A 27,154-nucleotide genomic window follows, 5' to 3' on the forward strand; every position below is an offset into this window, starting at 1 on the left:
TAACCCCTGGATGCTCACTGGCTCCACCCACAGGCAGATGAGCACTTTGGGGGAAAAAAAACCTATAATCTAGGAGCTTTAAAAGCCTTTAAAGAAAAAAACTGTTGATTAAGAAACACAAAGAAAAGTGGATTTTGAAACACAGACGATGAAAAGTTTATCTTCCGACCTTCTGCAGGATCTTCCAGACTTTCTGGTAGAAGCCGACGGGGACCCGGTTCAGCGCTCCGTCCAGACGCCTCCTGCGCAGCCATTGGCCGTGCCTCGTATCCTTGGCAACCGGAATGCTGTCCGGAATGTCCAGGGACTCTATGGAGGGAAGTCTGTACCTCTGGACATGGAAGGAGACACACACACACACACACACACACACAGGTCACTTTCACAGGAGCTCCCCCTGCTGGCCGTTAAGCCGCACTGCAGCCCATTAAACAGAACACACAGCAAACAAGACGATCCATTACCCCAGATTCGATGTTCTCGATGTCCAGTGATTGCGACCGTGCACCCTGAGAGGCAGAGACGAGACAAAAACAACAACAAAGAAACAAAACGATGAAAAAAAAAACTCCACAAACTTAAAAAAAACATAAAAATTGAGTAAACGATGGATTCAAACAACCCCAAAGCCGGCGGGACTCTGAGAGAAAACATGCGTGATGAGAGAAATGGAGTTAGAAAGCAATGGACAGATTGGAAAATAAATAAATACCAGTACAATACCAATAAATAGTTACCAGACAGCCCCGATTTGAAATGAGGTCAAAAAAAATAAATAAGGAGAATTAAAAAATCTTGTGTTTTTAGGCTTGAATTACGATTTCTTCTTTCCACGGCCAGTCGAATTAGAATTTTTACTATAAAAACATCTGGTCCTTGACATAATGGGAGAGATTTGATCATAAATATTGAAAAAAAATAAAAAATCTGAATTATAAACCAAAGGATTTATGGATTAATTGGATAAATTACAGCGACGTGAGCAACACTTAGCTGCAGGTGGTGACGAGAGCATTAAAGCGGAGGGGGTTAATCACTCAAATCCGCGTTTATTAAATCTGATTAATCAACACGGGAGAGTTCGACGCTGTGGTCGGCGTCACCTTACGAGTGGAGCTCAGGGATTGGTCGAGCTGGAAGGGAGAGAGACAGCCGGGCTGCATTACAAGGCATTAAAAACGCCGTTTCCATTCGACGGAGACGGCGGGAAAAAAAACCACCAACACCGGCACCACGAAAACAACCGCCACCACCATCATCATCATCATCATCATCATCATCATCATCATCATCACCATCATCACTCTGACCAGCTCTGGCAGAGACAACCTGTGATCCATCTGCATCTGCGTCACAATTAAAGCTCGATTACACTTCAATTTCAGCGTCCAACTGGGATTATTTTATATTTTTTTAAATCTTTATCACCTTAACTGAGTCGTTCAAAGATACCCTGCGGTCCGTCTGCAACACAAGAGATAACCACACTGAAAAAAAAAGCCCAAAAAACCAACGAAATGCTTGTAATTACTTAAAAACTTGTATTAAAAACAAGATCATCAGCCAAACTGATGGACTCGACATCCTCGTCACCTCTGCCAGAGAAAGCCTGGGCTCCTGGAGCGAAACACACAAAATACACAAAAAAAAAGTGGTTTAACGTGACCCGAGGGAAAAAAAAAAAAAAAACGCGGAATAAAAGCAGAGCTGGTTCGAAAAGCAGCGGGGCGTCAAACACGTTTCAGCTCGGGGCTAAACTAGCGCCACAAACTTTAACGTACGTGAAGAAAAAAAAAATCTGAATTTCTACCGAAAAAATGACTGTAATCTCAACTATAAAGGCCAATTTTAATGAAGAATGCAGTGAATTCTCCTGCAGCTGTTGCATTATGGGTTGTATTAGTTTGTATTGTCCGGATTGGCGCCTCCCGCAGGCCGGTTCATGTATGACGCCCCCCCCCGTCCCGGAGCTTTCAGATGCGTCTCACCGTCTTAAAACCAGGTGTACGTCTTCACGTTTTCAACCGTAGCGTAACGTAATTACTGTAATGTAACTTCTTTTTTATTTAAAAAGCTAATTGTGTCACTATTTATTAATCTGCATCTTGTAATTAAATTTTCTTTCTATTCTTAAATATATAAAAACTGTATTCTATGACTAAATTTCACCAGGTAACGGTAGATGAGGCACCGACGGCCGATAAACGTGAAAATAATTGAACATTTGAATGTAATAAAGTAAAGTAAAGTTTAATTTGATAGATTATTTCCCGGCGACACCCTGAACGAACGCCGAAGACCGTGTGAAACAGCTGAAAGCTCCGATTTTAAAGGTGAATTAACACCGTCAGCGTCTGGATTCCCGATAAGCGTCGACTTTGACGACAGATTGGACGCTGTGCCGTCACTTCCAAATCGATCTGATGCTTGAATCAGCCAGAATTAAGCTTTATTTCCTCGACTTGTGGACAAAAAAAAATCTTCCCACGCCTTCATTTCTAACGCGAATTCTTCCGCCCCGCCTGGTGAATTAACACCGACTGTGAGTCCGCATGTTCACCTTACTGGGATCCGTCAAGGACAACCTGTGCTCCAGCTGTGGAAAGACAAACGTTACATCTCCAAAGAGCGTAAAAGGACATGTTGCCAACGCGGCCCGGAAAGACAAATTAGAAACGCGTCACGTGGCGTAAAGCGCCGACGCGGCGGAATCCTACCAACTTCATGTCGCTCTTCAGCTTGCTGATTCCGGCCCGCTCGCTCTTGGTGGCGCCCGTGTTGCCCAGGTGATGGATGGAGATGGCCGAGCTGACCCCGGCGTCCAACTCCCTGACTGCGTGAAGAGAGGGGGAAGAAGAGAAGGGTGGAGCTCAGAGGCGGAGGAGGAGGTCACATGCAGCCGTTTGTTTTTTTCTCCAAAACATCAAACACAAAATAAAGAAATAAGGTTGATCTGCTACTCCGCAGTGTCGCATTTCTAAAACCTCAGTTCCTTTCTACTTTTTCTCTTGGCGAATCTGTTTTGCAATTTGTTCGGTAAAATTTCCAGATGAGCTTTAAACATGTTTTTTAGAAGGTTATTCTCCACTAAATCCTTAAAGTTCAGTGTTTTTAGTCGTCTATATAAAGGATTAGTACGATCTCTGTTACCACTTCCACTAGCGACTCTAATCGCTCTTTTCTGTAGAAGAAAAATTGGATTAATGTAGGTTTTACAGGCATTTCCCCACACTTCAATACAATAGGTCAGATATGGAACAATCAATGAGTTATACAACAAAAACAAAGCACTCTTATTTAGAGAATATTCAAATGTGGTTGTTTTAGTCCGGATTACGCTGAAATATACATTTGCCAACTTTTATTTTATTAGGTCCCTTCTGTAATTCCTACGGAGGGTGACTCTCATGACCCGCACTGACCATCAGAGTGGCCGCGCCCCCTACTGGCGAAGTTCGAATTGTTTTTCGTTCGTTTCTTATTATTTTAATTTTTTTCACGGACTAAATCCCATATTTGACCCTAAACACGCTCAAAAACTCACCAAACTTGGCAGACTCGTCAAAAGTGTGGCGATTTATATTATCATGTCAAAAAAATGATCACAAAGTCCAAAAATGGCTCTCTAGCGCCACCAAGACACAGTAAGTCGCCCCCCACGGTCCGTAGGAATGTCGCAGAGAGATGAAGCGAATATGAAATTTGTTCGTCTCGTCGAGATCTACAAATCACGCGCTCTAACTTTGGACCTAACTCCAACAGGAAATCCGCTATTTACCTTTCAAAGCAAGATTTTCGCCCAAAAAGGCCCAAACGGAAAATCTTAAAAAAAAAATTTTAAATCCCCTTTTAAGAGCCAAATTTCAGTTTAGTAAATTCCTGGTTTATTTCCCACAGAATCCTGTTTATTCCCATGGGAAATTTTTGCAACAGTGTGTAGACGGACATTTGCAGTTTAATAGATGTAATTTCTTTTTTTTGTTTAATGTGCATGTGATGGCGGGTGTGTGCCTGTAGGGGGCGTGAGATATTCAAATGTGGTTGTTTTAGTCCGGATTACGCTGAAATATACATTTATTCTTTTTAAAAAGAGCCAAACTTAAAGTCAATTCCTGGTTTATTCCCCACAGAATCCCGTTTATTCCCATGGGAAAGTTTCCGACAGTGTTGTCGACGGACATTTGCACGTATAAAGGTAAAAGTGCGGTGCGACGTGTGTGTGTGTGTGTGTGTGTCCGGACTAAAACGATACGATCGCATTCAATCAATGCGCGCTATTCCAGACGTTGGCTAACCGCTGCGCTGCACTCCGAACTCCTTCCCGCTGAGGATGTGGTGGAGCAGACTCTTCAGCTCCGACGGAGCCAGACTCATCAGACTCTCCGTGGCCTCCTCTCCTGCACGGATATAAACAGTTACCATGGAAACCGTTGCAACCGTTCCATCCCCCGGTTGTCGCTGCCCCTCCCCCACCTGAGCAGTTGAGCGACTGCGCCAGCTCGGTGGCCATGACCTGGATGATGAGGCCGATGCGCAGCCGGAACATCTCGCTGAACAGGCTGGGCTGCGTGCGGATGCTCATGGCGAGGTACACCATGATCTCCTGGGTGAGGATGGCCACGCTGATGTTGCCGTCGCTCGCCTCGTCGATGAGGGCGGCCAGCCGGTCGGGCGGGATGGGGGCGGTGATGGTCTTCTCCCGGGGCTCGGAGGGGAGGCCCACCGTCAGGTGCTTCTGGTGCGCCAGCAGGTCCGAGCAGGCCTGTCGGGAAGTCGGAACTCTTGTAAACTCAACAAAAAACCCACGTTCGAGTTCTACACGACGATCGTAGGTCTTGTTTTGGCGCGCCGTACCGAGTCCAGCTCCTCCACCTTCTTCTTCAGCATGCCAGAGATCATCCTGATGAGGCCCCAGTGTTTCAGTTCACCCGCCTTCTCGTACAGGTCGGCGAGCAGTGACCTCACCGTGGTGCCTTTGCCGTGCAGACGAGTGTCCCAGTCCATGCCCCTGTTCAGGACGGAGACCCCCGGCTTAAACACTCCACACTCAGTCTTTCCTAATGATGCCGCGGTGCGTTGAGCCTGCAGGGGGCGCTTTACTGCACGTTGTCACGCTTTATAAGTCACTTCGTGGTCTAAGGCTGCGTCTCAATTCTCCCCCTTAGCCCTTCATCTTACCCCTACCCCTCGTTCACGAGAGTCTGAGGGGTGTCCCATTTCACGATTGCACAGAGGCGAAGGGCTATTCACCCCTCGAAACGGAGCGTTTACAGATGCACACTTTAAACAGAGGGGTAGGAGGACATGGCGCCGAAGGACTCGCATTTCACATCTATACGCTTCTAAAGTTCTATAAACCTGTTGTGTTTTATACTAGTAAGAACGGCAGTAGCGCTGCCGCATGGAGCTTCCGTGTGTACAACATTTTATTATTACACTGTAGAGTTCCAAAGTCTTCTAATACGGGTGTTTTGAAAACAGGGACAAACAAGGAAGCTCCTCCGCTTTCACACGGCGAATGAGAAAATATTTCTGAAGTCCAAATACGGCGCAAAAGACTGAAGTAGTCCACGTCTCTGTCTTATTTTCTTCACCTTGATGGGGGGGGGGGGGGGAAGGACGGAAAACGAGACAAAGCAGCCAAGCTGCTGCAACACGTTGAATTTGGGACGGCGGGACGACGCTCCTGCTGGAAAATCAACTAACATCCGTATTATGACGTCACAACTGTGAGACGGAGCGAGAGGGGGAGGGGTGAGCAGAGGGAGAGGGGTGTCCCAAATCTAAGGGCTGAAACTTTTACCCCTTTGCCTTTGCCCTCATTTTGTAGGGGAAGGCGGAGGGCTAAGGGGTCGGGGTACAAATAGAATTGGGACTGGCCCTAAATGTTCCGTCACGAGGTTTGTTTATTGCGCTTCTAACCAACTTAAACGGTACAATCCGAATCCGAATCCGAACCCGAACCGCGAGTCCTCACTTGTCCTTGAACAGGATGTAGAGGATGTCGGCCTGGTCCTGCAGATTCTGCGTGTCCTTCAGGAGCTGGGCCAGAGCCACGTGGTCGATGCCCCCGCTGGCGTCTCGGGGGATGACGCTCTCCGTCGTCACGGTCACGCCCACGCCCACACTCTTGAAGGGGAAAGCAGGATGGGATGGAGGACGAGAGTTTAAAAAAAACACAAAAAAACATGTAGGAGAGATTAAAAAAAAAAAGAGAGAGAGAGAGAGTGAATTCACCGGAGCTTCTTGCGACGCGGGGGAACCGGTGAGGTTGAGGTTGAGCGACGGCTGCGGGGAGCGGAACAGCTTGTTGGGCAGGTACATGTTGACGTCTGGACGGGGAGACGGAAGGGGGGGGGACAAAGACAAAGACAAAGACAAAGACAGATCGTTTAACGAACGGGGTTCCGTCGTAGGTTTCGGGGGGCGGAGCCGAGAAATGTCTGCGCTCACTGTGCACGTTGAGGTCCTGAGCCTTGTTCTTCAGCGACACCATCTCACGGGTTTTGGTCGCCGCCGCCTTGAACCTGCCCAGACCCCCCACCGCCGCCGCCGCCGCCGCCGGCTTGGGCTTCTTGGGGGCGGAGTGGGCCAGCAGGTGGTCCAGGTACGCCGCAAGGTCGTCGGCTTCTGGAGACCCGGCGGAAAATTGGATCAAATCGGATCACTGAGAGAGTTTTTCTTCAAAATAAAAGCTGGTTAGAAAAGAAAACGATTTAAAAAAAAGTACAATAAGCAACTTACCTTTTGTTTGTTTATACATCTTTATACAATCCAAAATATAAAATCGATTAATTTTATTAGTGTATTAAGTTTCATATTATTATTATTATTATATGCAACATGCAGGGTTTTTTTTTTATGGTTCGTTCACTCAGATCCCACAAATGTTTCTCTTCATATCAGCATTATTATTATTCTTTGATAGCACGTACACAACATTTTGGAACTTTTATTTACATTTCTGCACAAAAACGTTAAAAAACTGTGAAAAACTTATCAAGTCAAAGTAGATCGGACTTTGGGAAAAACAGACATTTTGTAGTTATTGATTATAATCTTATTGAAAATGTAACTGTAGTAATTTAAATGTGTATCGTAAAGAGAAATGTTGCGTGAACTTTATATTTATATTGACAAGATTTAAACAAAGCTTTACGAGATCAAAAACACTAATTGCATTAAAACATGCGTTTGCATTGAATTCAGGCAGTCAGTGCAAGAAGCCTTTACATTTTTTTTTGGTACATTTTTTAATGTTTCAAAATTCAACACGTCGTTTTAAACGAGCTCGTCTTTGGCCGTCTTACGTCAATATGATTAATGAGAACATGCTGCTTCATCACACACATGTAGATATTAATTAAGTCAGTCTGGTTGACCTTTAATTAGCTCAGTTAGCATGAAGAAATTTTTTTTTATAAAAAAACCTGTGGGAAAGAATTTATTAAACGAAAAGAATTCAAAAACAGAACAAAGCTTCATGTGTGTCTCTTATGCACTAATCACAGTTTAAGGCCTTGTATGTATTAGTGGGTCAATACATACAACCAGGAACCGTCAAACCACCTGTGGAAACTAACAAAGCGCCACCTTGTGGCCATAAACTGCGTCGACAGCTGAAATCCAGTTTTGTTTTTTTCCACAGCTGGCGTCACCCGTTCCTCCACCATCGCCCGTCGGGCTGCTCTTTGTTCTTACCATCGTCATTCCGCAACTCATGCACGTATCCATCGCCGTCACCCTCATCATCATCACCATACTTGTCGTCGTGGCGACCCATGCTGCCAGAACCCTTACCGTCCAGGAAGCTGAGGTGAGCGCAGCAGGACGTGGTGAGGAACTCGGACAGCTTCCCCGTCTGGATCCTGGAGGAGACGGCGGAATCGTACGTGAAATGAGTATTTCCAGGGAGGGAGGGAGGGAAGGAGGGAAGGAAGGAAGAAGGAAAGGAAGAAAGAAGGAAAGAAGGAAGGAAAGAAGGAAAGAAGGAAGGAAAGAAAGAAAGAAGGAAAGAGGGAAGGAAAGAAAGAAGGAAGGAAAGAAAGAAAGAAGGAAAGAAAGAAAGAAGGAAAGGAAAGAAGGAAGGAAAGAAGGAAGGAAGGAAAGAAGGAAGGAAGGAAGGAAGGAAGGAAGGAAAGAAGGAAGGAAAGAAGGAAGGAAAGAAAGAAGGAAAGAAGGAAGGAAAGAAAGAAAGAAGGAAAGAGGGAAGGAAAGAAAGAAGGGAGGAAAGAAGGAAGGAATGAAGGAAAGAAGGAAGGAAGGAAGGAAGGAAAGAAGGAATGAAAGAAAGAAAGAAGGAAAGAAAGAAAGAAGGAAAGGAAATAAGGAAGGAAGGAAGGAAAGAAGAAAGAAGGAAGGAAGGAAGGAAAGAAGGAAGGAAGGAAAGAAAGAAGGAAAGAAAGAAAGAAGGAAAGAAAGAAGGAAAGAAAGAAAGAAAGAAGGAAAGAAAGAAAGAAGGAAAGAAAGAAAGAAGGAAAGAAAGAAATGGTAGCAATAAAATAACTATGTATATATATATATATATATCAGTAATAATAATAACAATAATACCAATAGTAATAGTATACTTATAATAATAATAATACCAATGTAATAGTGTACTTGCACATGTATAAATATATGTATATGTACATGCAATATGCCATATGAAATATGAAATATATGATATAATATAAGTATCAATGTAATTTACTTGTCCAGAATAACCGAAATCGAAAATTTGACAATGAAAAGCGTGGTGATGTTGGGCTTTTCTATTTTCTCTGTAAAAGCGCATAGGAATGACTGTACTGTATTTAAAAATGTCTTTTTTTTAATTAAAAAGCGTGGTAATGGTAAAAGAAAGAGGAATTTTCCACAAATTCACAAATCTGCAGCCGAGCCGTGAACACAGACGTCAACGAAAAGTCACCTTGAGCCTCCATAATATCCGTCCTGTAGTTTCTTCAGCGTGGCCAGGACCGCAGGGTCCAGGTTGGTGTGATCTTCAGCTGAAAGAAGAATTGAATTTTTTTTTAAATGAATGGAAATGAAAAAAAAAAATGAATTGAAATGAAAAAAAAGAACGAAAAATGAATAGAAATGGAAAAAAACCAAAAAATGAATAGAAATGAAAAAAAAACCGAAAAATGAATAGAAATGAAAAAAAAGAATAGAAATGGAAAAAAAATGAATAGAAATGAAAAAAAACCGAAAAATCAATAGAAATGGGAAAAAAAAACGAAAAATGAATAGAAATGAAAAAAAGAATAGAAATGGAAAAAAAATGAATAGAAATGAAAAAAAAAACCGAAAAATGAATAGAAATGGAAAAAAAAAACCGAAAAATGAATAGAAATGAAAAAAAGAATAGAAATGGAAAAAAATGAATAGAAATTTTAAAAAAAAAACGAAAAATGAATAGAAATGGAAAAAAAAAAACGAAAAATGAATAGAAATGAAAAAAAAATGAATAGAAATGAAAAAAAAAAGAGAAGTGTTTGCTTAGTGCCTTGCTGGTAGCAAGCAAAACAACTCTAACTAAGAAATGGTTATCCTTGGACATACCAACTTTAACAGTATGGTGGGAAACCACATTGGAAATCAATAGGATGGAAGAGTTGACGGCTTTGGCTCATGATATAATGATAAACGTGGTTGGTTTGACGCATGTTGGGATACACACCAATGCAAAAAGGCCCAATTCCATACTCAAAATGTAGACTATAGCTAGTCTTTCTTTCTCTCTCATCTATATTGTTGACAGCTTTTCTTTAATTGAGAATTAATTGTTACCTACTGGTCACTCCCTGTTCTACAATGTTCTGTATGTTTAATTGTGTCAAAATATCAAAACTCATAAATAAAAAAGTCGACAGCCCATTTGTACGTGGCGGAACGTGTGGAGCGGTTCTCACTCAGCATGCTCTGGGAGATGGGGAAGGTGACGGTGGGCCGGCCGGTCATCCTCCACCTGGAGGCCAGGTAGGCGATCTCCGTCCGCAGCATCTCCACGATCATCTTGTTGTCCAGCGCCAAGTAGAACTGCTGGTGGTCGATGAACTGCAAAGGGGTTTCAGGGGGGAAATGTGACTCTTCTGTCACACGTTTTCAGCTCAAGAACAACAAAAAAAACCCAGACATTAACAGGAACAGTTAGTAAACAAAACACTTTGAATTTCTATGGAGAGCAAAGATTTCTTCTCCCGACCTGAGGCGTGAAGGAGAAGATGGTGTTCCTGATGATGTAGAACTTGGCGGTTCCCAGGACGCCGATCCTCCTGTAGGGTCGACCCGTCAGGCCGAGTCTCGGGTTTCGGCCTGCGAACAGAACAAAACCTCGTGAATTCATTTTTTTTTTTAGTTTTTCAAAAAGTCATTCATCCCAACAGCTGTTTGACTATTTAACAACTCACTGTAAATGTCCTACGTTCTTATCAAGTACATCTCAGTTTCGCCCTATCGACACTGTGTGTCTATCAATTCTGTCAATTTACTCTATTTTTAGAGGATTTTTCTTTTCTTACTGGATTGTTTTATTTTTTCTTATTCTATTTTTTGCTCTTGTTTAGATATTTACATATTTTAATTCTTTAATTTGATCATTTCTGCACCTTTTTACCTTGAGCTGTTGTAAGTTTGTGTTTTCCCCCTGGGGAGGAATAAAGTTCTATTCTATTCTATTCTATTCAATATCCTGAACACGTTGTGGATAGAAACGACACACAAAAGGAGAAAACTCCGGTTTCCAGCACAGGATTTAAAACACTTCTACACTTTGATGATTAAATCACATTTTTTAAATCACAAAAAACCTCATCGAATCAACACATCTTAGCGAAAAATAAATGTATTAAATGTTCTGGCAGCTAACGACCGAATTATATCGGTAAATATGTTTGTTTTGCATGAAAACTACAAACAAAGTCGAGCAGTTATATAAATATTAATTCTCGACGTCTTGATTCCTATCTTTTTCCAACGAATTCCTCACGAAACAATAACGAACGTCCAACGAGCTGCTGTTTTCTGCTAAAAAAAAAAAAAAAAAAAGAGGACTGGACGTTGCCGCGGCGACGGCGTTACCCAGCCGGGCGTAGATGTGGCCCAGGACTCTGGACGGCTGCACGTGGATGGGATGGATGTCGGCCACCGTCTCCACGTCGATGCCGTTCCTCATCAGCAGCTCCTTGATCTCCTCCGTCTCTGCCAGGACGGAGACTGGAGGGGGGGGGGGGCGAGGACACGACATGACGACGATGATGATGATGACGATGACGAGCTGAAGTGAGAAAAAAGGGAGGCGAGCAAATCTCACCCTGAACGACGACGTCCGGTTTGGGGATGGTGGAGAAACGGCGGTTGAGCGGGTCGATCTCCCCGGGGGCGAGGAAGCCCTGAGAAGGGATGAGAGATGAGATGAGGATGAGAAGTTTTGTTCCCCCCCCCCCCCCCCAATCAAAGCTGCAGCCTCGGCCTCCGGGTGTTGAGGCGACTCACTTCAGCCAGCAGGTTTCCCAGGATGTACAGGGACTGTCCCCATTTCAGAGGAAGCTTGCCCATCGACACCCTCTCCACCGTGTGGGGGTTTTCATACTCCTCCTCCACCTGGCGGGGAAACACACACACACGCACACACACACACACACACACACACACACACACACACACACACACACACACACACACACACACCCCACATGGAAAGAACCTATATGAGGATATATGCACATATATGCACACCTATATAGATGCATATATATAGATGCATATATGCACCTATATATATGCACACATACAGGTGTGCATATATGCATCTATATAGGTGTACATATATGTATCTATATATATGCACATATATAGGTGTTGCATAATTATATATTAAGAGTTAAAGTCCTAGTAAAATGAAAATTCGACCTCCAAAACACTCTGGCTGTCGCTTCTAGGGACATTTTTATGCTAACTGGGTAAAATGTTAAAACACGGCAAGCTAGCTCCCGCTAGCGGCTAGAGGCGCGAGCTAGCAGCTAGCGGCGCGAGCTAGTGGCTAGCCGCTCCCGCCGCCCGTGCTCCTTTCCTCCTCTCTCGGTCTCTTCCAGGCTCAATCTTTCATCAAGGCTCATAAAACGCCGACTATAACTTCAAAACACTGTAAAAACTTGGATATTTAAGAGGAAACAAGCCGATATAAACACAACAGATGGAGATCTGCACAACTCGTGACATCACGCCCACGAAGAAGGATTCCCCCGACTTCCTCGGCTGGAGATTCAAAATTCTAATAACTTTGTTATGCGACAACAGTGGTGGGGCAGAGTCGGAGGAACCTTACAAGTAGAACCCCAACTATCGTGTTTTTTGCAAAGTAGCGTTTTACATTTCACTAGGACTTTAAGAGAAAACACACCTTTTCCGGCGGGACGCTGTAGAGCTCCGGCAGCAGGCGGATCCCGTCCGTCTGTTTGATCAGGATGCCTTCCAAAGCCTCCTGATACTCCTGCACCTGTGTTTTTTTTTAAAAAGAAAACGTTCACCACCGTCAACGACGCCGACAAGGGGCGGGGGGGTGGGGGGGCGGAATCCGCCGTGCGCTTTACCTGCTCGGGACTGTTGATGAAGATGCCGTCCAGCACCAGGTACGTCCAGAACAGCGGCCACTCGCACTCGATGTTCTCGAACAGCTTGAGCTCCGCCGACTCGTAGTAAAGTCGGTTTGGATCCTTTGAGACGGAGAGAGAAAGAGAGAGAGAGACGTTAGGAATCTACCTTGACCACGTGAAACGAAATCTGAGCGTTGATTTTTTACCTCTTTAGGCGTTTTGTGTCCGTCTCTGAGAAAGCGGATGCAGCCGTACCGACCCTGAGCAGAGAGGAGGTACGAAACATGAACTGTTAAAAACTAGATTAAACAGAGCTTCAATCGAAATGTCCATTAAAATCACAAAAAAAAAAAACTTGATGCATTTAAAAATGACTGCAGAGATCACATATATTGTCAAAAAGTGTTATTCCATTATTGTAAATGTTAAAACGCATATAAAGAATCGCACAAAATAAAAAGTAAACGAGGCTCCGTCATTCAATTAATTCAAGCTTTAAGCAAAAGTGCATTAAAGGCTTAAATCTTCTCATTAGGAAATCGGATAAATACACAAAAGTATTTAAATGTGTCACATTGCGCTACAGAAACACACGAGGAATTGTAGAATGGAACTTGCTGAAAAAAAAAACAAACTTGAATTTGCCAATTAAAAAAATTCAATAAATTGACGAAAATTCAAATATTTTTCATACGTCATTGTTTTGTTTTCCTCTCACACCTGCAGTTTGGAGATGATCTCCTCCTTGGTCCGGTTGACGATGCTCATGTCCTCCACGGCGAACGCCGGGTACGAGATGATGGCGAGGACTCCGGCGTCCACCTCCTTGGAGATGGACGCTCTGGGCAGCATGGACGTCAGGATGGACTTGAGACGAGAGGAAGGGACGGGGGAGGGGGGGGGAGGACGGGGGAGAGGAGGACGGGACGGGGACGAGAGGTGAGCCGACGTTCAGTTGTGACGCCGAGATTGGCGTGTCCCGGAGCGTACCTGGCAGTGCTGGATGTCGTCGGCCAGCGCGTGGACGACGGAGCCCGGGCCTCCTTTAGCGCCGAACAGGTTGAGCTCATCCAGAGCCTCCAGCGCCGCCTGGTGGACGAACCAGGAAGTGCTCAGATTCCACACAGAAATTCGTGTGTTGGTTTTCCGATAAAACCTTTCTGTCCACCGGAGCTTATGGCTGACGCGTGTTTTATAAAAGTGTCTCCCCGTTTACATTATTTATTCGCCAAAAAAATACAAAAATACAAGCACATGTTCCACACGAAATTCACGTACACGTTCCGCACACTGGTGTTTCCTCCAGATCTCGTCAGGTGTGCCGTGGGAAATTATCCAATTTCACATTTTTTTTTTCTAAAAAAACATTTGCTCTCACAGCCTCAGTGTGTTGCAGAGTAATCATGTATAAATACTCTTCGCCACTAGAGGGCGGCACAGAACTTTGCCGGTGAAATGTAAAGTGACAGACGTCAGTGTGGTTCATCTCCACCTCCTGCTACCATCTTGTATCAAAGTACTGTGTCAGTGACAGTGATGGAGAAGTTTTTGAAAAGGAAGAATGTGAACCATATACGCCTGAGACATATATGGCCTGTATATTCACACATATGCACCTACATTTTGCCTATATGTGGCATATATGCAGCATATATATAGTCATATATGCACATATATGCAGTATATATGTGCATATATGCAGCGTATATATTGTCATATATGCAGCATATATGTGCAAATAAACTGCTTATAGGTTTCATATATGCGCATATATCCTCATATAGGTTCTTTCCATGTGGGGGATTTCACCGCTCGTTAACTCGGGAGTGAGATCTCATGACTGCGGCGATTTGAGAAGTGCCAAACGTGCAGAAGTGACGTCACCGTGAGATTCTCAAACTTAGAGCGCATTAAGACGAACGCTGGCTCTTTAATTAGCCAGTGAAAATAATAAAAAAACAAAAATAGTAATTACTGTGGGGAATATCCGGCAGTGGTGCCGGCTTCCAAGAGCCAAAATTAAACTATGTGTGTGTGTGTGTTAGAGAACTGTGAGTACTGTGTTATTTCGGAGTGAGAAGCCATTCTTGGAAGACCGGAGAACCCGATACCTCCGGGTCCCTCAAGGGCGGCAGCGCCGAAACAGACGGGCTCCAGGAAAACATTTCATATCGATCACGTATCCTGAAGCTTCTGCGCGGATAAAACTCGTATTTTTATATATATATATAAACATATATACACGTCTGACACTGGCGCGCCAAAACAAAACCCCTCCACGCTGATCTGGAGTCAGCGGAGGGGGCGGGGTCAGTTAAAGGTCACCTTAAAGGCCGCTGCAGCGACTGAGCAACCTCCCGTCATGCCAGACCCCCCCCCCCCTCTAACCCCCCCCCCCCCCCTTTCCTTTCCAGGAGCACCTGTTCTTCTTCTGTGGTGGCGACTGGACGTGGCGTGTGTGTCTCCGTGCGTTCACCTTGGCCATGCCGATGGAGCTGGCGTTGATCTCCGTGATCCCCTGGTTGGTTTTGTCCCCGCGCTCCCACATCCCGTAGTCCTGACGGCGAGGGGGGGGAGGGTGGAGGGGGGGTGGAGGGGGGGGACGTTAACGTGACGTTTTTTGAGGTTGTTTGACAACAAGAGATTCTGTCGCCGGTCGTATACGTCTAGGAACACTTACGGCCACTTTGTAAGCCGCCTCGATGTAAAACATGAGATTCTGGACGACGTCCACTTCGTCTTGGGTGTAGATGATGTGGAGGCCTGGTGGAGAAAATACATTTCATCTGTGAATTAGAGTCACAGCAAAAAGGCAATAAACAATAAAGAGCAAAAATTAAAAAAAACACAAACATTGAAGGGTTAGGGTTAAATAAAAAGAAACAAAAATGCCAAAATAAAAGATATTAGTCATTACAAAAAAAAACAATCCTTCATTTTTAATTTTAAGGGAACTTAATAGTATAAATATAAATATTGTTGAATTTATTACATAATAAGCTGAATCTTTTCTTGTCTTATGAAATCTTATATATTATATTATATCTCTTTCTTTTGTATGTGTGTGTGTGTGTGTGTGTGTGTACTGTAGACACTGTACATAGAATACTTAAATATATCTGAAAATATGTATATATATTTAGAACGATCAACCTTGTGAAGGTATTGAAAGAGGCAGACAAAATAAGAGTTAATCTTTTCTGCTCCGTTTTAGTTTAAAATGTGAACTGGAAGTTTTATTTTAGTTGAACTTTTGAATAAAATAAATGAAAAGACCCGAGTCGAGTTCCAATGTCACCATAACGTGAGGGAGGACCTTCAAAATAAAGCACAAAATGCGTTTTTAAATCTTAAAACTCCCTCTAATCTGAAAAGTTACGACACTTTTCGGTACTCGTATTGGTACTCGGTATCGGCAACTAGATGAAGGTTAGTACTCATATCGGTACTTGGTATCGACAACTAGATGTAGGTTAGTACTGGTATCGGTACTTGGTATCAGCAACTAGATAAAGGTTAGTACTCGTATCGGTACTCGTATCGGCAACTAGATGAAGGTTAGTACTCGTATCGGTACTTGGTATCGGCAACTAGATGAAGGTTAGTACTGGTATCGGTACTCGGTATCGGCAACTAGATGAAGGTTAGTACTGGTATCGGTAATCGGTATCGGCAACTAGATGAAGGTTAGTACTCGTATCGGTACTTGGTATTGGCAACTAGATGAAAGTTAGTACTCGTATCGGTACTTGGTATTGGCAACTAGATGAAGGTTAGTACTGGTATCGGTACTTGGTATTGGCAACTAGATGAAAGTTAGTACTCGTATCGGTACTTGGTATTGGCAACTAGATAAAGGATTGTACTCGCGGCGGCGAAAGCTGCACCTGACGCCGTCATCTGGGCGAGGTAGAAGAGGAAGAGCGAGGTGGCGTCCACCTGCAGGTGCCCCCACTGGTCGTCCCCCACCACCGGCGCACACGTCCGCGTGTTGTACTTGGCGTGCAGCGAGTCCGACGTGCTGCGGCTGTACTTGAACTTCTCCACCTTGTCCAGCTGAGCGGGAGCAGAGAGGGTTTGAGTCAAACACCAAATAAGGAAAAGTTTGTTGCTTTTTTTGCTTTATTATGACTTGACGTGTCAAAGTGGGGGAGGGGGGGGACTAGATGAAGGTTGGTACTCGTATCGGTACTTGGTATCGGCAACTCGATGTAGGTTAGTAATGGTATCGGTACTTGGTATCGGCAACTAGATAAAGGTTTGTACTGGTATCGGTACTTGGTATCAGCAACTAGATAAAGGTTTGTACTCGTATCGGTACTTGGTATCGGCAACTAGATAAAGGTTTGTACTGGTATCGGTACTTGGTATCAGCAACTAGATAAAGGTTAGTACTCGTATCGGCAACTAGATGTAGGTTAGTACTCGTATCGGTACTTGGTATCGGCAACTAGATGAAGGTTAGTACTGGTATCGGTACTCGGTATCGGCAACTAGATGAAGGTTAGTACTGGTATCGGTATCGGCAACTAGATAAAGGTTAGTACTCGTATCGGTACTCGGTATCGGCAACTGGCTAACAGTTAGTACTTATATTGGTACTTGGTATTGGCAATGAGATGAAGGTTAGTACTGGTATCGGTACTTGGCATCGGCAACTAGATGAAGGTTAGTACTGGTATCGGCAACTAGATAAAGGTTTGTACTCGTATCGATACTTGGTATCGGCAACTAAATGAAGGTTAGTACTGGTATCGGTACTCGGTATCGGCAAGTGGCTAAAAGTTAGTACGGGGGGGGGGGGGAATACCTGTCTCATGATGCACTGGAGGACTCCTCTCATGAGCTTCACCACGCTCTGGCCGGAGGAAAGGTTAAAAGTCAACACTGGCGCTGGCGAGGAAACGTGACACCGCAACACACGCTGGCTGTATTCATTTCACTTTTAAATGGGTGGTGGGGGGGGGGGGGGGGGGGGGGGGAGTGGGGGCACACTGACCTGCTCCAGCTCGTAGGCCTTGGCCTTGTCCTCGTCCCTGTCGGCGTTCTTCCTGTAGGCCAGACTGAGGGCCCACACCGACACGATGCTGTAGACGTTGTCCCTGACCCAGGCGTCCGGCTGGTCGGGGCTGCCCGGCAGGAGGCCGGTGACCGGGTCCTGTCCGGGACACGAGAGGTCAGAGGTCAAGAGGTCCTTTCCAGTCGCAAACACACCTGCTTGCTCATGTGGATATGTTGGGCTTTTCTATTTTCTCTATAAAAGCACATTGGAATGACTGTAATGTATTTAAAAAAAAAAAAAATTTTATTTAAAAAAAAAAAAGGTGGGGAAAAAAAAGACACAAGAGGTCAGAGGTCAAGAGGTCAGGTTACAATTTGTGTAAAAAAATAAAATAAAATGCCACTTCCTGCAGTTATTTCCCCAGACGAGGCTTTGACCTGACAGCGACTACTGTAATCCACTGGCTAGGATTTTTTTTACAGCATTAAAACGGAAGAAAACAAGTTCACAAAGCTGAAAAAAAGAAGAAGAAAAAAGAAAAGCCACAAGTTGAGGAAATGTGAAGCAAGGCAGGCAGAGAGACTAAACCGGCCCCACGCTTCCTGGTCGTTCACAGACCTGCTTCTCAACGTTGCTCTCTTGAACGACGGCGAAACTGACTTTTAGTTGACGGAAACTTAAAAAACCAAAAAATTATAATCGTGGCCAGAATTCTTCATTAAGAGCTGGGTTATTTATTTACCGTTTAAAATGGACCTCGACTCCTAAATCAAAACTTAAAGTGACTTTTTTTTTTTAAAAAGGACAAAACTACTGAATTTCAAGTCTTTAAAATAAGGATGTTATGGATTTTTATTGATCGAGCCTACTGAAATGTCGATTTTTTAAAAATGACTGCTTTAAACGTCACTTTAAAAAAGGGAACAAACCTCGTCGACACTTAAATGAACGCAACACAAACGGTTAAAGCCGCTTTCGTCATCGACAGAGAAGTGAAAACGCTTCTTAAGTCTTGATATGTTAGATTTTTTTGGGGGGGGGGGATTTATAAAACCAATATAGCACAAAAATAGAAACACAAAATTCACAAATTCACTAAAGATAAGATGGATTTTTAGCAAGAAAAAGCATTTTTTTATACAAAACTATTGATTCTCTATTTGGAAAATCAGATTTATTGTATTTATTTTCCACTGCCGAGATGGAAAACTGCTGCACATACAACCTTTGGAAACAATAGTAATAATACAAGCACGTTTTCATTGAAAAATACTTCAAGGCGATATTTATTTGTGAATATACTGAATTTTTTCTGAAGCTTTAGCCAAACTAAGCTAAATAAAGGCAAAGTAAACTAAATAAATAAAACCCACAGGCACTGCTGTACAGACAACAAATACTGAAATAGTGAGACTCATTGCAGGAAAGAAGCGTCTCATAAAGACTGACAGGTTCTAAAAATGTTTATATATATTTTACTCTTATTCTATTTTTAAAAAATACAGATGTAAAAAGATTAATAGCAATGTGCTCTTATAACCACTGATTCTAAAGAATCTGGAAAATATGTGTAATTCAAATTTGATAAAAAAAAAAAAAAAAAGAATAAAAAGAAGATTTCATTGGTTTTCTCTGACCCTAAAAAAGTAGGTCCACGAGAGATCGGCGGTAATCCGGCCGGTGAAAACATGGATGGATTATCTCAGAGGCCGGAAAAAAAAAAAGAGTTTGTGATTGAGGTCATATTGTGTTAAATCAGTAGAGATGAACAAGAGCTGCTTTAAATGGAGACAAACAACGGCGATATTCAACATTATCATCATGATACTCAAATGATTGCTTTTACATAATCATGATACTCAAGATTATCACTATACTCAAAATGATGGTGATACTCAACATTATTAACACAATACTCAACATTATTATCACAATATTAAACATTATCATGATACTCGAATTATTGCTTTAACAATAACATGATACTCAATGTTATGAGGATACCAAAATTATCATGATACCCAAAATGATCACGATATTCAAAATGATCACGATACTCAAAATGATCACATATTCAAAATTATTTACATAATACTCAACATTATTATCACAATACTAAACATCATCATGTTACTCAATATTATTATCATGATACTCAAATTATTGCTTTAGCATTATCATGATACCCAATGTTATCAGGATACCAAATATATCACGATACCCGAAATTATCACGATACCCAAAATTATCACGATACTCAATTTTTTACCTGACACTCAACATTATTATCACAATACTAAACATTATCATGATACTCAACATTATTATCGTGATACTCAAATTATCGCTTTAACATTATCATGATACCCAATATTATCAGGACACCAAAATTATCACGGAACTCAAAATTATTTACGTGATACTCAACATTATTATCGTGACACTCAAATTATTGCTTTAACATTATCATGATACCCAATATTATCAGGATACCAAAGTTATCACGATACTCAAAATTATTTACGTGATACTCAACATTATCACGACAATCAACATGATTATCGCAATAACATTATCCAAAAAAACATCACGATAGTCACCATGACTATCACGATATTCTCGCAACCACTCAATACTATTAGTGATTCAATGCAACTTTATTTATATAGCACCAGATAACACAGTCATTTCTTGGTGCCTTTTAACAGAGAAAACCCAACAAATCCACATGAGCAAGAACTTTTTTAGTTGTTTTTTTTGTGCGACACTCACTATTATCGCAATACCAAACACGATCACAACAACCAACATCGCGACATGTATCGTGACACAGCATTAACACTCCTCTCTCGTTGCGTTTGACCCACTTTTCCGTGCGCGAGGGTCTAAAGTGAAGTTGCCCTGAACTTTTGTTTTGAGCCGCGGGCGTCGCGTTACCGGAGAAGCGGAATGCGAGTTTGACAGTCGGGCCGCCTTGCGAAACGGTTCCTTTTCCAGCTGAACTTTACCTGCAGTCACACACATCATGGCAGCAAAGTGCGGTTTTCTCTGACCGACGCTACCTGCCGGGCGGCAGCAGCCCCCCCGGGGGGGCTCGGACTCACTTGGTGCCGCAGGATCGTTTGCTGCACGGTCCGGGCATAGTTGTCCAGCTTAACGCCCGAGTTGCTCCGGCTTCTCATGGTCGACGGTGGGGTCGGCGGTCCTTCACTTCCAGCGACTCACGAGCGAAACTCCCGTCGAAACGTGCGACGTCGAAGTCATTTCTCGCTCGAGACCGACGAGCCGCAGGGGAGCGCGGGCTCCACTAGGAGGAGGGGGGTGGTGGGGGTGGGGGGTGAGGACCGGGTGGGGTGGGGGGGTGGAGGGGGAGGACCTGCTGCCCGGCTGAACGGCAGCGGCAGTGACTGGAGGAGGCGGACATCCAGCCGGAGAGGTAACCTGAAGCGGGTCACCGGAGATACCGGATCCTCCGGGGCCCGCGGACACTTCCGGGACAGGCCTTCAAAGTAACAGCGCGCACTCTCACGACTTCCGGGTCTGTAAAATATCTGTTTACCAAATTATTATGATGATGTGCTTGTTCATTTGCACAATATCCAGCTAAATTAGATTTAAACAGTTATTGTAATATTTTTTTTCTTCAAATACCAAGTGAATCACTTTTCCTAAATCATACTATATTGGGGACATTGCTTTTTTTCGGAACCAACCAATCAATATTCTACGGAGTCCCCGAAGGGACATGGAGAAAAAAAATAAATAAGAAGAGGAGAAAAAAAAAACTATCTCAAGATCTCATAAAACTTTCTCAGGATCTCGCAAAAATATTTTCCTTTCGCTGAGCACTGCTATAAAACTCTCATACGGGTGGGTGTCCTCCATTAGCTTTAGCTCCTCTCAACAACAGTGGAGTGTACGGTGTCTCTGAAAGGACAAACTTAGTCGATCACATACGCGATGCGCATATATAACAATATAGTTTTGAAAATAAAGTTGGATTGTTGTCATGGCGACTCAACTTTTGAACCGCTAAGTCCCAGGAGAATATGAACTGGGGGGGGTCATGATACTGAGGCCGCCATTGCTGTTATTGTATGGCGTCAGTAAGTAGTTGGTGCCGTCGCCTCATAGTGAACATCATCGGTTTAATTATTTCTGGGTTTTCTGCATTTCTTCTCTATTCCGTCCCAAAAACACACCATTATGGCTCCAGCGCCCTGTGATCCACTGTGAAATCTGCACAGAAGGTGGATTAAAACGTGTTTTCAAACACTGCGAATCAGAATTTATATTTGAATCAATACCAGTTCCTCACACCAGAAAAACAAGATTTCTCAGTAACTTTATTTCAAAGTGTGTGAGCATAGAAATACACATTGTGGTAACAGACATGTTGGGATAATTGGTTTGGTTGTTTGGTGTTTATCCTCTTTGAGGAAAACCGCAGTTCTTTTCAACGCAGGCACGTACAGAATGCTGCTGCATAAAAGCAGGAAAGCGAGGGAAAGATACCGTCACATCCGTTAAATCATCAGCGTCGAGTATATTTTCCATATAAAAACATCCTAAAGGCATTTTTCTTTTCTTTGTTCCCCCAATAAAACTTTATTGTACACGTCATCATCTTCCCATTCCCTCCAAACTCAGTAAATAAAACCACGGGGTAGTATCATGATTTCAGTAAAATATTAACAATCTAGATTACAAAACGACAAATACAGACAATACAACAAAACAGAGGAAGTTACATGTAACGTAAAGGCCAGCAGAGAGAGACCCGTCGGTCATAGTGGTTACAAGTCATGCAGTAGCTTTCACTGTCCGAGGATGAATTTACGACCATTTTCTACTCGGTACCAAACCAAATTGACCAGTTTGCGACGTATTCTTTGCACAATTCAGTGGGTCAGAGTTCCTCGACGCGTGTGTGGCTGAAATAATGTGCATTTCCCCGCCGTTGTCATCCAAGGACAGTCGAAAAAGATGAGAAAAAGTGAAAACGGCAGGAGCGAACAGCATTATAGACTCTTGCTCGAACGTGTTTTACTGAGAAATACAGTAAGCTCTATGTACAGCAACAGGTAACAATCACAGAGGGAGTGTTGTTTTGATTTTCTCATGCAAATTTGGTAAAAAAAAAAAAAAAAAGTACAAGTTTGGTCACAATTCATGAGCGTGTTGGAGAAATATGTGTTTGTTCTGACCCATATGAGTTCACATCAGTGCAATATCAGCCATTAAGTGTCATTTAGAGCCGTTATGGAGATTCTGTGAGGTTGTTTGTCAAGAAAGAGAAGTGCCGTCTTTAGCTGTAACTTCATGAAGAATTGATTTCCTAACTGTTTGCCTTTCAAGTGAACCGTGCGGGATTTGTAGCACCAAAGAGTCACATAGTGAAACGTGAGGAGGACACAGAAAAACATAAAAACACCGCACTTGTATTTTTTTTTTTTTTTGCATGTTTACAAGTGACACGCGTCGTGCGTTTTCATTCGCGAACTCAATTCCTTTATCAGATGTACTGAAAACGTGCTAGAAACTGTGAAAAATGCAGATACGCATGTTTGCATTAGAAGTTGGGGGTTGATATAAAAATCTAACGCGTGAAAATGTCTTGGAAAAACACAAAATACTGACAAAATACTGAGCCGAACCGGAAGCTGAATTCTACAAAAATGTACACTTTTATAAATAGTGTCTAAAAATCCACTGATGTCAAGTCAGTAATTCCTGCAAAACGGTGGAAAGAAATATAACCTAAAATAATGCAAGGAAACTAGCCGGAGCTGGTTCATTCTTGTAATACAACGTTCTACCACAAGGTGGTGTCACGAGTCATTTTTAAGTCAGCAGTCCGTTTCCAGCCTGACAACATCAGAGACGTTACTGTCGCTTTAAAGGATTGAGCATGAGCTGACACTCGGAGTAATAATGTTCCTGTTTCCTTGAGGTAAATGCATGAAAATGCAACTTGTTATTGTAACTATACATGCAAAAAAAAATAAAAAAATCGCAAGTGTGTCGGTGCAGCCATGGTGGCAACCTTTTAAATAAGCTGTCGGCGACCATTTTCGTTTAAAAATGAGAAATGAAGGCAGAATCTGTGTTGTTGACGTCTACTTCGGTTAAACCGGTTTGGAATATAACGCCGCTGTTAAGATCTTCAAAATAAAATTCCACAAGTGACTCCCGAACTGGTTTATCCGAAACACATCTTCGGCCGGCGTTGAGCTTTTCCCGAGGAAGCCGAGAGTGCTTCTCCGACAAAAGAAGAAAAAAAAAAAAAAAAAAAGAAGAAGAAGCCAGACACAAACAAAAACAAACAAATAGCACCATTGTCAGTGATAACCTAAAGAAGAGCGATCACACTGGAGCCCTTCTCTTTCCCCCCCCTGTAGCTTCGGTTTTCTTTATTTATTAAACCATTTATTTAAAAAAAAAAAACACAAAACAAAAGAAAACCAGACGACGGCGCTCGACTTAAATGCGAAACCATCAGCGAAGCAGGAGAGGAGCTTCTCAGTCAGTCACGTGTTCTTTTTGTTCTTTCCGCCATCATCGCCTCTCGCTCTCTCGTTTTATTCCCCCCCAAAAAATAGTGTGAGTTAGTGATTCACCTCCCGATGTCGCCCCTTTGATCTCTTTGATTTTTTTTTTTTTACCTGGAACTACTACAAGAGCTTGCTGCAGACTTGGCAGCGGCTGACTCTGGAGCGCTCCTGGCCTCCCTTCAGGGTCTCCTGCACCGGCGGGTACACGAACTCCCGGTTGGGATCCACGGTGGTCAGCCAGAAGCTGTACTTGTTGGCGAAGTAGTGACACGTTCCCTTGCCGCCGTTGCACTCGATGAACGGCGTGGCGCGGAAATCCTCCAGGCACGAGCCGGGCGAGACCAGGGACTGACCGCCGCCCTCAGCGCCGGCCGCCGTGTGCTGCAGTGGAGAGGAAGACGGAAAGTTTTGGTTATTTAAAAAATATTCCTGTGGGAGAATTCAGAGGGGGGAGTCTTTAATAAAAAAAATTATAATAATTTTCTCTAGTGAAAAATTTCGTTTCATGAGAACGGCACTCGGAGGCACTGAAAACGCCACTTTTAGACAATGGAGCTCGACGGTGGAAGTTTTCAAAAAGTTTTCTCCCGATTCCGTCTCCGTGGAAACTAAATTTTTTAATTTTGCAATTGGGGATGTGACTCCACGGCCATAGTGAGAGGTCTTCTGCACATGCTCAGTAGAAAAATCTTTCCTGTTTTTTTTTTTCCTTTTTTTGTCTCTTTTTCTCCGTTTCTCTTAATTTTTCCTTTTTCCCCCCACTTTTTTGTCTTGTCTTCCCCTTTTGTTCTTCCTTTTTGTCCTTTTTTCTCTTTTTTCCTTTCTTTTCCAGAAGAAGAAAAAGGAAAAAATCTTTCCTGTTTTTCTCCCTTTTTGTCTTTTTCCTCCTTTTTTCTTATTTTTTCCTCTTTTTTCCTCTTTTATCCCATTTTTCTTTTTTTTCTCTTTTTCCCTTTTTGTTCTTCCTTTTTTGTCCTTTTTGTCCTTTTTCCTTTCTTTTCTAGAAGAAAGAAGGAAAAAAAGAAAAATCTTTCCTCCAGAGTTGCCAGTCAAAGTTGCCTGTCATACCAATAAAATTTCATTCACACGTATGTAGTTTCATCCCCAAAACAACCAGCAGCTCCACTCGGCAGTCTGGCATGCTAACTACATCATTTTTAGCATACCTGCCAATATTTTTTATGTGTGTGTGTGTGTAAACGGAAATTGTTTTCAAAACGTTGCCGTGTAAACGCGAAACTTTCCTGAAACAAAAATGCAAAAACTATTTTTTAAGGCAAAAGAACATTTCACGGGTTGATTCTTGATATATATATATATTTTTTTAACTAAATTAACATAAAAAAAAAAAATGCACCATAGCTTGAAAGCACAAAATTGTGCGGCCATGACACTTGGTTGGCGGCCTACCATGAGGAAGGAGTATCCTATCCAGAGACTCCTCCAGCCGGGGGGGCAGGTGGGGATGGTCAGGTCCTGGCTGTGGACGGCCACCGCCTGAGACGGAGCCTCGCACACCGAACACCTGGAACACATCAGGGCGAAAAGCTCAAAGCGCATGCAGCCGCGGGGTGGAGCTTGGCGAACTCCAGATTTTGCCCCGGCGTCCCCGTACCTGCTGATGTAGGGTCGGATCTGCTCCTCGGCCACGGGCATCATGGGAATGGGCGCGGTGGTGGAGAGCCAGTAGGACTTGTCGTTGCGGCTGGCGTAGTAGCAGATCTCGTTGGGGGAGCAGTAGAGGAAGGGGATGGTGTTGAACCTGGGGAGGCAGGAGCCCGGCTGGCCTGGAGGAGGAGGAGGAGGAGGAGGACCGCGATCAATAACCAAGTTTGAGTTGTTGCATAAAGAAAACAAAGAAAAAACAACAACAACGCAACTGAAATATATGAAATAATGTGTATATATTAACAAGAATCCGGATTAAGATGTAAAAGACATATAAACATACTGTAATGTAAATTTTTTGCAAACAACAGTTATCAGTGTCCAGTTATTATTTTTGCTTATGCATTCAAATGATGAAAGCGAAGAAAATGGAAATCCGAATTTGTAAAGCCACAAAATAAAACCACAAATAAATGTGAGAAATCTTTTGTTGCATAAAGAAAACAAAAAAACTAAACAATGTAACTGAAATATATGAAATAATGTGTATATATTAACAAGAATCATGATTAAGATGTAAAAGACATATAAACATACTGTAATTTTCATTTTTTTGCAAACCACAAATAAATGTGAGAAATCTTTCAGGTAGAATTAACGATGTAAAACTGAAAAAAAGACACAGAAGCGCCAGTTCAATAAAAGGTTGCGCGTCAAAAATTTTAAAAAATGAAAAAATTTCAGCTAACTTTATGTTATCAGTGTCCAGTTGTTATTTTTGGCTTATTTATTCAAATGATGAAAGCGAAGAAAATGGAAATCCGAATTTGTAAAGCCATAAAATAAAACCACAAATAAATGTGAGAAATCTTTCAGATAGAACTAACGCTGTAAAACTAAAAAAGAGGCACAGAACCACCGGTGCAATAAAAGGTTGAGTGTTCAAAAAATAAAAAATAAAAAATAAAAAAATCAAGCTCACTTTATATTACTAGTGTCCAGTTGTTATTTTTTGCTTATTTATTCAAATGATGAAAGCGAAGAAAATGGAAATCCTAATTTATAAAGCCTTTGGCTCGACAAAGTTTCCTATTTTGACAGCAAACCGAACCAAAGCGGTAGAAAGCGTCGTGGCGCCATACCGAGGTCCTGGTTGTGCGCCTTCTCCTGCCCCTCCACGTACAGCAGGCTGTAGCCCTCCCACAGCTGGGCCATGCCCTGCGGACACATGGGAACCTGCGAGTTCTGGCTGTGCTTCACCAGCGTGTAGCCGATGCTGGAGCTGCGGCCCACGCTGCCGGGGATGCCGGGGCGGCCCACGGAACCGGGGAGACCTGGAGAACAGGGCAGATTAAACACAAGTTAAACACTCTGGAATCATAAAATCAAGTCGTACGTTCTCCTGGTTG

At 42.9% G+C, this 27,154-nt stretch overlaps 2 protein-coding genes across 5 annotated transcripts in view; both read right to left on the reverse strand.

Moving 5' to 3' along the window:
• Positions 1-20,905, reverse strand: part of phka1a (phosphorylase kinase, alpha 1a (muscle)) — a 24,310-nt gene extending 3,405 nt beyond the window's left edge. The window contains exons 1-29 of one of the 4 annotated variants that reach the window (XM_080518926.1): positions 20,688-20,905; positions 17,581-17,739; positions 17,392-17,439; positions 16,469-16,637; positions 15,262-15,344; positions 15,058-15,138; positions 13,572-13,670; positions 13,302-13,448; positions 12,788-12,841; positions 12,579-12,701; positions 12,389-12,484; positions 11,482-11,589; positions 11,300-11,378; positions 11,068-11,202; positions 10,193-10,302; positions 9,900-10,044; positions 8,915-8,993; positions 7,801-7,868; positions 6,454-6,630; positions 6,238-6,332; positions 5,978-6,129; positions 4,855-5,008; positions 4,474-4,762; positions 4,296-4,397; positions 2,718-2,833; positions 1,429-1,464; positions 1,104-1,133; positions 465-509; positions 170-331 (exon numbers count right to left, since the gene is read on the reverse strand). In XM_080518926.1, coding sequence (XP_080375052.1) covers positions 170-331; positions 465-509; positions 1,104-1,133; positions 1,429-1,464; positions 2,718-2,833; positions 4,296-4,397; positions 4,474-4,762; positions 4,855-5,008; positions 5,978-6,129; positions 6,238-6,332; positions 6,454-6,630; positions 7,801-7,868; positions 8,915-8,993; positions 9,900-10,044; positions 10,193-10,302; positions 11,068-11,202; positions 11,300-11,378; positions 11,482-11,589; positions 12,389-12,484; positions 12,579-12,701; positions 12,788-12,841; positions 13,302-13,448; positions 13,572-13,670; positions 15,058-15,138; positions 15,262-15,344; positions 16,469-16,637; positions 17,392-17,439; positions 17,581-17,739; positions 20,688-20,765 — 3,219 coding nt within the window. In that variant the 5' untranslated portion in view covers positions 20,766-20,905. Of the gene's footprint in view, positions 1-169; positions 332-464; positions 510-1,103; positions 1,134-1,428; positions 1,465-2,717; positions 2,834-4,295; positions 4,398-4,473; positions 4,763-4,854; positions 5,009-5,977; positions 6,130-6,237; positions 6,333-6,453; positions 6,631-7,701; positions 7,869-8,914; positions 8,994-9,899; positions 10,045-10,192; positions 10,303-11,067; positions 11,203-11,299; positions 11,379-11,481; positions 11,590-12,388; positions 12,485-12,578; positions 12,702-12,787; positions 12,842-13,301; positions 13,449-13,571; positions 13,671-15,057; positions 15,139-15,261; positions 15,345-16,468; positions 16,638-17,391; positions 17,440-17,580; positions 17,740-20,687 lie in introns of all 4 variants that reach the window. The other 3 variants (XM_080518923.1, XM_080518924.1, XM_080518925.1) reach the window with 3 other exon arrangements.
• A 1,044-nt stretch (positions 20,906-21,949) lies between these two features.
• Positions 21,950-27,154, reverse strand: part of col4a6 (collagen, type IV, alpha 6) — a 108,593-nt gene continuing 103,388 nt past the window's right edge. The window contains exons 45-48 of the mRNA XM_080519176.1: positions 26,888-27,079; positions 25,753-25,924; positions 25,548-25,662; positions 21,950-24,518 (exon numbers count right to left, since the gene is read on the reverse strand). Of these exons, the coding sequence (XP_080375302.1) occupies positions 24,258-24,518; positions 25,548-25,662; positions 25,753-25,924; positions 26,888-27,079 (740 nt within the window). The 3' untranslated portion in view covers positions 21,950-24,257. The remainder of the gene's footprint in view (positions 24,519-25,547; positions 25,663-25,752; positions 25,925-26,887; positions 27,080-27,154) is intronic.

Source organism: Blennius ocellaris (assembly GCF_963422515.1).
Source record: "Blennius ocellaris genome assembly, chromosome: 23".
NCBI classification, from domain to species: Eukaryota; Metazoa; Chordata; class Actinopteri; order Blenniiformes; family Blenniidae; genus Blennius; species Blennius ocellaris.